Source organism: Seriola dumerili, unplaced genomic scaffold, assembly GCF_002260705.1.
Source record: "Seriola dumerili isolate Sdu_G_001 unplaced genomic scaffold, Sdu_1.0 BDQW01000331.1, whole genome shotgun sequence".
In the NCBI taxonomy this organism is placed as follows: Eukaryota; Metazoa; Chordata; class Actinopteri; order Carangiformes; family Carangidae; genus Seriola; species Seriola dumerili.
Genome location: NW_019174586.1, coordinates 6,578,169 through 6,588,752, shown reverse-complemented (window position 1 = coordinate 6,588,752; position 10,584 = coordinate 6,578,169). Strand labels below are relative to the sequence as shown.

General features: G+C 39.1%; 2 protein-coding genes and 1 non-coding gene across 3 annotated transcripts; all 3 read right to left on the bottom strand.

Annotated features, from left to right (window-relative positions):
• Nucleotides 1-238: 238 nt before the first annotated feature.
• On the bottom strand, nt 239-320 carry trnal-aag. The gene has a single exon. It is a non-coding gene; the product is annotated as a tRNA-Leu (tRNA).
• Nucleotides 321-805: 485 nt separating this feature from the next.
• Nucleotides 806-5,620, bottom strand: LOC111232562 (aurora kinase B-like). The gene is made up of 9 exons (XM_022760138.1): nt 5,519-5,620; nt 4,496-4,534; nt 4,189-4,270; nt 4,067-4,109; nt 3,755-3,943; nt 2,921-3,059; nt 2,615-2,763; nt 2,314-2,488; nt 806-1,404 (listed from the first exon to the last, which is right to left on the bottom strand). The coding sequence occupies exons 1-9, from the start codon at nt 5,522-5,524 to the stop codon at nt 1,231-1,233; spliced, it is 996 nt and encodes a 331-aa protein (XP_022615859.1). The 5' UTR covers nt 5,525-5,620; the 3' UTR covers nt 806-1,230.
• A 2,197-nt stretch (nt 5,621-7,817) lies between these two features.
• fbxl12 (F-box and leucine rich repeat protein 12) lies at nt 7,818-10,537 on the bottom strand. The gene is made up of 3 exons (XM_022760309.1): nt 10,216-10,537; nt 10,005-10,080; nt 7,818-9,117 (listed from the first exon to the last, which is right to left on the bottom strand). The coding sequence occupies exons 1-3, from the start codon at nt 10,314-10,316 to the stop codon at nt 8,074-8,076; spliced, it is 1,221 nt and encodes a 406-aa protein (XP_022616030.1). The 5' UTR covers nt 10,317-10,537; the 3' UTR covers nt 7,818-8,073.
• Between the last annotated feature and the right edge of the window lie 47 nt (nt 10,538-10,584).

The following is a 10,584-nucleotide window of genomic DNA, read 5'->3' as shown; positions in this document are numbered from 1 at the left end:
GGCTTGACCTTAATACTGATGGTGTTCGAGAAAGAATACGAGTTACCATCATTTCTATTGTTTTATGGTAAGTCAACCTAATGTATCACGTTTCTAACTCGGTTTTTTTTGTGACAATGTTACGTCGCTCGCTGTATAACTTCTACCGATATTCACCGACAACAAAAACTTTCAGTGAAGGCAGACGAAAGATCTCTGATAAGTTAAATACAAAATACAATCTGAGGAAAAAATGTGATGGCAGCGGTGGGATTCGAACCCACGCCCCCGAAGAGACTGGAGCCTTAATCCAGCGCCTTAGACCGCTCGGCCACGCTACCGTATGTACACGCCGTTGTCAAATAACTTTGTGAAGGTGTATTATTTAAATTGTGAACTACCGATTACGAGTATTCTAGTGTAGATGGGGGTCATTTATATATTATTAGTACATACCTTATGAAATAATTTCATAATATACACCATGTTCCCGTTTTATTAGGCACACCTAGCTAAGACAGTTTTGGTTGAAACTTGATATTTAGTCTACCCTCATTGATAAAGAGGTTGGATAAAATACTAAAATCATATAGTATAATTCATACAGCACACATGACAAACTAAACTACAGCCTCCAAAATGACCGTAAATGTGAAGGAACATCTTTGTAAACAGTTTCAACAAAACCTGAATATAAACTTAATGAAATTAGGATAAATTGCAGGGTGCCTTTGTAGTAGACCACAGCAGTTTTTGCTAATGATATACTGTTTGGCAATGCAACCACTTCCTTTACATAATAAATTATTCAATAGATGTCCTCAAATCCTTTTATAATATTTATTAGAAATTTGAAGTACAGCTTGAGGGAAAATAAAACATGCTTTACACCCCATCCCTCAAACACATTATCTTAAACTATTTGAGAATATATTCGGCTTGAGGCTGTCTAATAGTAGTACTTTGGAGTCAACACCATCAGGCGCAGAAATACAAAACTGAGCTTTGTCCATTTTAAAAAGTTTCAGAAATTAAAGTAACAACACATACACCTCTGAATAACTAGACATATATAATGACACCACACTGTACAACATATAAAACTGGGTATGCATGTATATGCATCATAAAATGTGCCGAAATAATGGCAGTTTGAAGCTCTTGGCAGTGAAACCAAAACATGCTGGCCCAGAGTCTCTCGTGGACATAAAACACCCCTCTGAAGGCAGTAAGCAGGCTGACCAGGTGGGCTCAGGATTTCTTGGCAGGGTAGGATGGGGGTAGGAGCCGGTGAGAGTTGCTGCGCACCCATGGGTGGTCAATGACACTCTGTAGCGAGAGGCGATTGATGGGGCTGTGGCGAAGCAGCTTTGATATCAGGTCCCGTGCACCATCTGAGACAGTCTTGGGGAACTTCAAATCCACCTGAAAATGACGAGAGGGTATTTATTTATTTAATCAACACAGACTGTTGCAGTAAATACTGACTTTTCTCAGAGAAATAGTTCATACTAGTTGTTTATATAGATACCTTACTTTTTTAAAATACCTGTGTATTGTGGTTTAATTGATTCATGATATATCACATCCCAATACTGATACCATAATTTTGGCTAAATCTAGGCTTTCTCAGCTCATGATTTGGTGTTGTTCAGGGTTCATGGACAGAAACTTATGAAGTTTCCTGAAATCACTGAAGAGTAAAAACATATGTAGATGAAAATATTATGAATTGAGTCTTATTTCTGAATACAGCCATCATTTTGTATCAGTTATGATAGTGTTGTACTCAAGAGTAATTGCTAGCATCTGGAGACAGCAACAAAGCCACAGCAAAGTTTGTTGGGACACAAAAAAAAAAAAAAAAAGTTTAGATGTTCTGATGATAAACCTTTGTTTGGAGGTAAATCTGAAAGTGAATGTACTTTAATTGTTGGTAATAATCCCCTAAGTACAGTAGGTAAACGTTGAAGCAGGATGACAGTCTGTAAACAGTGATGTGTGTTCAAGAGTAATCTTTAAAATTTCTGTTTTCAATCACTAGAATTTTTAAAAACGCAAGAGACCAAGAGAGTGAAAGCATAACACGTCCTCACTCCTCAGTAAAATTACCCCTCAAACACCCCTACCAAAATAAGCACCAGCATGCTTAGTGCTGGTAAGGCCGACCCTTGACTATTCTGAACGGTGTAAAATATCTCAAAAAGGTTCTTCTCACATATCCATGAATGGAAGTGGCCAAGGTTCTTCCAGACTTCACTTTACAAAAACTGACAAAACAATTTCTTTAGATTTGTCCAACTAAGAATTTGACACCCAAAGAAAAACACCAACCTTCATAATTCTTTTGTATGTTTCTGAATGGCTGGCAGTTTCAAAAGGTGGGTTGCCAACTAGGCATTCGTAGCAGAGGACCCCAATGCACCACAGGTCCACTTTCTCACTGTGGGTGTGTCCCTCAATCATCTCTGGAGGGAGGTAGTCCAGTGTTCCACACATGGTGCGACGTCTGGGAAGGTTTAAAGCAAGAGGTGAGTGGGGAAGGCAGCAAAAAACAGATGTATGCAACAGCATACAGCAGCAGACAGACGTTTTTTACAGGGCATAGTGGTGCATTGACACTATGATTACTCACCTCAGAGAAGGTGCATGAACAGACCAACCAAAATCAGCAATTTTCAGCTCTCCGCGATAGCCGAGAAGCAGATTCTCTGGCTTGATGTCACGATGAATCACTTTCTTCTCATGGCAATACATTAGAGCATCAGATATCTCCTCCATGTACTGCAAATTTAAAGAGGTTAACACTGAATTATGACATTTAAATTTAAACACACACAATACAAGCAATGTAGTTCATCAAGTCCAGTAAACTGCCTAGGATGAAGTAAGGATGTGCAAATTACTCCTGAACAATGAACAAACTTGGTTCATCTCTTACTGTGGCAGTACGCTGGTCATCAAATCTTCCACATCTCTGCAGCTCTTTGTACATTTCACCACGTGGGGCGTACTCTAGCACTAAGAACACCCTTTTGCGGTCATGGAAGTAATTGTAGAAGCGCAGAATGTTGGGGTGCCTGAGGAGAAAATAGAGTATATTTTTAGGTAGAGTGTTGTTGAAGGTATTTCCAAAACCAAGTGAAAGACATTCAAAGTCAGTGTATTCATATTACAAGAAATCAAAATCCCTATTTGAGCAAGATGTGTGAAGAAGAATTGAATAAATGTTAATCTGGTATTTCAGAAATGAACCATCAGTTACTCTGCTGAAACAGTGCTGCCAGTATTTTGCAGGGTTGTACTAGTTATTTTGTGATAAACTGGAGTAAATGTTTATTAAAATGCAAATGCTACTGCCTAAAAGAGCACAGATAACCATCATACGACATGCAAGAAGAACACAAATGTTCCTCCAAAACTGTACATGCATCTAACCTGGCATCTCATTGGTTAACCTACCATTAAAATTTGCAAAACATTATTCACATAAAACGTTGCAGCAATCGTTTCAGTTTGCAATTCACAGTAAAGATATGAAGCACAAAATTAAACCACTGTTCATCTGACACCTTGTATATTATATAGATAAATGTTAGAAGTTGATGAATGTTCAGAGGGGCAGAGAATAGTAGCAAATAGTCTTCCAGGAAATGTATGAACTAAGATATTTTGCCCTGAATTAAGCCCCTCAAGTACTCAGCATTTGTCTTCTAAACATAGCTAAATAACAACCCACATCAGACAACAAAAAATGTTCTTTCAGGATACTAACTTGAGATGGGCCTGAATCTCAATCTCCCTCCTGAGTTGATGCTCCACACCCTCCTTTTCCATCTGTGACTTGAACAACACCTTCAGCGCCACGATGGCCTGCAGCTTCTTTACTCTTGCAAGGTAAACATTACCAAACTTGCCCTTCCCTAATGGTCGACCGATGTCGAAGTCATCAATGGAGACTTTCCTGTAGAGAGTGCAAACACAAACATTCTTGTGCTAACCATTCAAAGAGTTGAGGCCATCACTTTGATGAAAACAGATCAGGATAGCAATACACAACTGGAGGGGTAGGAGTGAATACACTTACTTTGAAGCTGAACTGGATGAGCCAACACACTCTCTCCCAGGGCCTAAAAATGACAATACAATCAAAACAGAAAGATTTGTTGAAGTTTGAATGGTATCTGTATGTGAGGAGGCAGAGGTTACCTGTGATGGCATTTTTGTCCATCTCTGCTCGTGGCTTCACCTGAACACGCTGTGGGCCTGCCACCATGCTAGGGGTTGTAAACTGATATTCAGAAGCAAAAACACAAACATGCAGTTATTAAGGGATTTATTGACAATAAACTTCAATTAGCTAGCAAACAATACTGATTTTGAATATTTTCACACCACATCAGCCCATTTGATACACCTTTTTCCTTGGTGTTGGTACAAAAGGTAATCACAGATGAGATATTCATTAAGCACAGTGGGCAAATCTAGACATCTTTTTATAGCCATTACTACTTACCGGTCTTGGGAAATCCCTGGGCTCATAATTTTCCTTATTCTGTAAAGAAATAAATACAGACAGCTCACATTAACCTCCAGTGCATTTGAGTGGAGTGTCTTATCATTCAGACTTATTTTTAGCTTCAAGTTATATTACTTATTTTAGACAATGTCCAGGGTATGTATAGCAAGCAGGGTGTTGAGGAAAACAGTCCATCAACTTAAAACACCCAAGGTGGCTCTGATTCTGAGGGTTTTTCCTGCATAGACTGAGGCTGGCTGAGTGGTATTAGGGCTCAACTACTTTCGCTGTTTATTGGGGATTTGTAGTTGCTTCAAGCGTCAGGAAGAGGGAAGACATTTTGATCTTTCTGACTTCCCACTTTCAGGATATTTTCTCCACCTTGACAACACACCCTTCAACACTGGACTGCATTAGACTGTATAGATGGCCCTTTTTGTCTGTTACTTCAGTGTACATTTTCAATATCTGTGAATGTATCAGACTGGGTAGACTGTGAAGCTGAAAATTTAACTTTGTAATGTTAAAAGTTTCTACTACATTTAGGTAAGGTAATACAACGCAGTTTATGTGTAATATAAAATATGATTCATCACCACATTGATTAATTAGATTTTGGTTTAAGTCGTTCACTTAGATACAGTAAATGTCCTTAAATAGGCATGTTTCTGTAGTTAAACAATGAGAAGAGATCGGTAACGTTAGGCCACAGTTAAAACCTTTGCCTTGTTTGTGGGGTAGCGCCTGAAACATAGACTTACATTCAACACCATCGAATTACATTGAATAAAGCCACTTATGTTTATCTTCTGTCATATACATACATTATACAAGGGTTGTTGTAATGTTCAACTCAAATTAAGAGACGTTATGCTACATTTAGGTTAGCTCAATAGGGTAGCTGGCAAACCTAACGTTAGCTACCTAGCTAAAATCCGCGACAACTGAAAGAAGCTGCTCGGAGTTCTCAATTGCTGCCCAGTCCAACCTCGCTACCAAAAAAGTAAAATACCAAATTACCTGCATCGTAATGAAGATACGGACTATTAACTTTCCAGCGTGTAAAGCCCAGTCCTAATATTTTTGAACTTCTTCGGCCGCCAACGTTTTCAAAAGCCAACCTTCACGACCGCGATTGGTCGGTATGCCTCACATAGAAGGCTCCCATTGGCCAGAATTGCTGCAGGAGAACGCGTGTGATTGGTGAACACCGACGATACAGCGATATGGACCCGCCTTCCTCTCCTGTTTCCTTTTCCTGATTCTTTTAACAGCGGTGAAGAAGTGTTCACAGTGTCGTTACTTTATTATTGTTTTCAGTCGAGGCCTGGCCAAAGTAACTGAACCCTATCGCTGTTTGCGTTTCCTTTGTAAAAGAGAATGAACATCTTTATGCTTGTGATGTCAACTATAAAGTTTCAAATTTGAGCTCACCCACCATGGCCCCTTTTGTCCCTGGTGTTTCTTTGTAAGATGATATTTTTATTAGTGAAAATATCTGGGGCTGCAACTAACAAAAAGAAAAAGAAAAAAAAAAAAATCAAATATCTACAAGTTCATGATAAATCAAATAACCGTCTATTCAATGAAAGGTCAAAAACAATTTGAGGAAAATGCCCATAATAATTTCTCAGAGCACAAAGTGACATCTTCAAATGTTTTCTTTAGCTCAAAATTTGAAGATTCAAAGATTTACATCTTTCACAATAATAACATTTCCGATTATATAAAATAAAGATGAGCAGAGAATCCTTCCCGCAGAGAATCTGGAACCAAAGAAAGTAATGTTTTTCAATGAAAAATAACTAAAATGATTGATTCACTATCCAAATTAGTGGCTATTTTATGCTAATCAATTATTTGATTAATCAACTAATCATTTCAGCACTAACAACATTCTTTTTGTTGTAGATCCCAGATGTGTGAACAAGCTAAACTCTACTGCAGCTTCATAACATCTTAATATGACACAACAATTTATAACATTTTCCCCAATTAGAATATATGCTGTTAACTTATGTTTTTCGTTTAATGAGTGTGAATTGAATTTGATGAAAGGTCAGGCTGTAATTAAAAAAAAAGATCTTTATGTTTTAAGAGAATGAATCTATTAAATGACAAAATACAAAAACAAATTATACCACAGGATTTATTTGTTCAAAATAGATTTATTCAAAACAGTTTCTCATTTAAATTTTCAAACATCTATAACTGTGCTTTAAATGACAATTCATGTCAAGGATGCACATCTTCCATGTTTTCTCTCAATTACACAATCAACAGACATTTACATTTAACATTGTTATTTCATAATTTCTAAAAAGCATATAGGTAAAGAAATTGGAAAAATGACAGGGGATTGGGACATGATACAGATGAATTTACATATGGTATGCTGTTGTTCTGTAACACCAGAACCAAACACCTGTTTGTAACTGACATTGTGTCTGAATGTATACATTGTTGAACAGGAGTTAAAGTACAGGAAACAGGTGGATTGCCAGCAGTATGTTTCAGTTGTCTGCCTTTGTATCTGACACCTGCTTAAGTCTTTACAGCCTAGCAGCGACAGTTCCATATTTTGTGTCATATTGTGACTGAGTTTAAAACACTAAGCTAAAAGCTTGTCTATTTTTGTTCATATATACCATGCTTGTTTTTTTCATGTGAACAATCAATTTGGAAGTGAGACTGTCCACTGATTTACCTCAAAGACAGTGAGTAACAATACAGACAATATAAACTGTAAAATCATATATTTGTCAACATCAGAGATTTTTCCAAAGTGTTTTCAATGCGATAGCTCCAACTTCAATATACAGTATATGGGTCTCTGAGGACAAAAGCATGGTGCTTTGTGGCAACATGACTTTTTCATCAAGGTAATGAAGTACCTTAATTTGTCAGGTATTTTCAATGTGCTGGATTAACTTCTGGTTATTTTATCCAGAGATACTTTATCATTTGATTTTCAATTTAAAATGCTATATCACAATATATAGCTACATTAAAAGTAAGCTTTTATTCAAGTGAAAGGAGTCTCTTATGCTTCAGGCCCTCCACTTACGGCAACTGGCCATCTCAGCTTTTATTCAAGTTTTATTCAATCCACACATGTCTACTAACCCTAATCCTCACCCTAACCCTTAAATTGCAAAGTTGACACCTGGTATTCCTCCTCTGGCTACGGAGGTTGGCAGATTCAAAAGTATCCACGGGTAAAACAGTCTCAAAAGCCTGGAAGAGAAAACAAGATGGACTATTAATTAAGAGTTTACTCTGATTTCTCCAGTATTACACTGTAGTTGTTTTGTCAGTGTTTTTTTTTTATTTTGTTGACACAAAGGTCAGAAAATCTGGTTGTTTGAAAAACATATGTTGCACCCTGGAACTGGCTCATATGAGATTATGACATATTGGAAGACAATGTGGGCTGGGCATACTTATAATCATGACACAATAATAAAAATGAATGTTAACCATTTCATCGATAATGCTATAAAAACTACACGTCTGTGTGAAAGAGAATTTTAACCATTTTGGCCACTTGTATTCATCAGTAGTGGAGACGTCATTTAGTCTGCATTAATCTGAACAGAGCAGTTGGTGAAAACTAGTGTGCAGGATGGCAGCAGGACAGCCAGTGAGCGGCGCACACTTGGAATAGGATCGTTCACATCCAGCGTCTTGTTCTCATCATTGTTGCTATCTCCACCTGCAGCTTCTTCACTGCCCTGCTCTTCTTCACCGCCACCTTCCCCTTCCAACACTGGTGGACACTGCCGAGGCTGGAAGCTCACGTCCAAAAACTCCAGCCGCCGGAGTCCACGAAGCATACGGCAGCTCCGAACTATCTGCATCTCGCTGAGAGTACAGGCCCACAGGCGCAGACGCTTCAGGTCCTTTAGACGGCTGGCACAGAGTAGACCTGGCCCCACCTCTTTACCACCCAGGCTCAGTTCCTCCAGGCCGAGCCATCCTGCCCCTAGCCCCAGGGAGGCCATCTGTGACTGGTAGCCCTGCCGCCCAGTGATTCCTATTTCTAGAAACTTGAGCCTGGAAAGACCTTCCACACCACAGATGCCGTCCTTGGCAGCACAGCTCCTGAGCCCGTTAGCTGTTATGCGAAAGGTATCACGCAGCTCCAGTCGACTGAGCCTCTCCCATGATGTCAGACTCTGCAGGTGTTGGTCCGTGAAAGAGGGTACATTGTTAAGGACTAATGTTTCAATAGGAATCCCTGATGGAGTACCAAGCTTTTTTCCTTTCTGATCCTGCCCTTTCTGTTGAGCACCAACACTGGACGTGGCTTCTGCTCTTTCTTGGGCAGGTGAAGTAGGCAGTGCCTGGTTGAAAAAGCTGCGAGGCAGCTCACAACCACGCAACTCCAGCACTTGCAAAGACGGAGGTAGAAGCTGGCAACTGGACAGGCTCCTCAGGTCTGCATGCAACAGATAGAGCTTACTCAGGCGAGGGCACTTTGTGGCCAAAGCTTTGAGCCAAGACTCCGAGAGAAAGCTACCGCCTCGGGCAGAGAGCAGCAACCCACGCAGCCGAAGGCATCTTAGTCCACAACCAAGGTACTGACGCAGCAGGACCCAAAGTATGCGGGACGTCACCTTGTACGCAGTGGACAGTCCACGAATATGTGTGAGTGTTGAGAATAAAGGATGGGAAGCAAAAGAGAGAGTTTCTGTCAATCCATTTGTAATCGACTTCTATAGAGTCTAATGGTAAGACGTATACATAAAATACATATACAACATAAAATGTTACACTTCAAATTAAAACATTAAAAACGATCTTTTAACGTAATGAATACAAGTGGATAGTGCCTAATATTTTTCTTCTGGATATTTAACTCTGTGGTGCATGAGTACTTTAACTCTTTTAGGCTACAACCCACAGGAAACCAGTTTCATTTTTGTATGGTTCCTTGTCTTGCACTTGTCAAGATTTAAACAGCAAAACAAAACAACAATCTAGTGTACAGATTATCAAATATGTTAATGGTTTTTCAGTTTTAATGCATGGAAGTTTGCTAACATTGTCTCAAAAGCCTGGGAAAAACAACAAGATTGATTATTTTAGCAGCAGCTTTCTGAATGAGAAAAGTCCTGAGCTGAGACCTAAACCTGATGGCAATGAAAGCATGAGCAACTTTTGTAAGCAATGGTTAGACATGAATCCTCTATACTTTTATGTATTTTTAAGATGGTAGCATGCAGACTTTATCAGTGACTTGATGTGACTGTCAAAGATTCTTGACTTGGTTTTAGGTTTTCAAAGACTCTTAGCCTTTCCTCTTTATCGCCAAAGAAAGTGATAAAGTTGTGGCTATTGGAACATCTGATTTCACGTAGGAACTGTGTGTTCTGTATGGCTATTTTTTTTTTTGTTATTGTGGATGTGTTGTGTGGCTATGTTAATCCAATAGAAGATCCAAATGAAAGATGAAAAGGTAAATAAAAACTGAAAGATTAACGTCACATTGTAAGTAACTTACCCCTTTCCATGTCGTCAGATCGACATGTCTCCACAGTCTCTGGTCTTTAACAAGACGTTTCCATCTCTTACACACTCTAAAAACACCGTAAAATGCAACAAAAAACTTAATCATGTGACTTGAGTCAGAACAAAGGCAAAGCTGGCAGAGTTTTATTTCACAATACGAATAACTGGTAAAACACTGGTCGGCAAAGTTACATTTCTCTTACCTTCCAGCTTTGACGAGCTCCCGTACGCTCAGAAACGACAACACATCAATTAAAATGTTCTCGGGAAAGTAGTCCAGATTACAGAGTTTAAATTCTTCCATTTTGTAAACAAAACTCTTTAGACCTTCGACACGGACTACTATCACGACGCACACAGGTTGCGCCCAAATCAGCAATCCCCAGGAAACAGCTGCCCATTGACTGTAGGACCTAGCGGTAATTACCCGGTTAAATCAAAAATCTTTCCTTTGGCGCAACATAACGTATCCCGGTCGAAATCCATTTGTCTTGTAAACACTTGGTAGATTTATGACAATAATTATGCGGTAGCGCTAATTTTAAAATTTCCTTATGTGGCGACGTTGCCGC

Coding starts and splice junctions, on each gene's coding strand:
- fbxl12 (XM_022760309.1), bottom strand. CDS start 10,316: ATGGAAGAATTTAAACTCTGTAATCTGGACTACTTTCCCGAGAACATT. Junction 10,081..10,215: donor GAGCTCGTCAAAGCTGGAAG/GTAAGAGAAATG, acceptor CGGTGTTTTTAG/AGTGTGTAAGAGATGGAAAC. Junction 9,118..10,004: donor ATCTGACGACATGGAAAGGG/GTAAGTTACTTA, acceptor ACTGCGTACAAG/GTGACGTCCCGCATACTTTG.
- LOC111232562 (XM_022760138.1), bottom strand. Junction 3,944..4,066: donor TCATCCAGTTCAGCTTCAAA/GTAAGTGTATTC, acceptor CACTCTCTACAG/GAAAGTCTCCATTGATGACT. Junction 2,764..2,920: donor ATGACCAGCGTACTGCCACA/GTAAGAGATGAA, acceptor TTAAATTTGCAG/TACATGGAGGAGATATCTGA.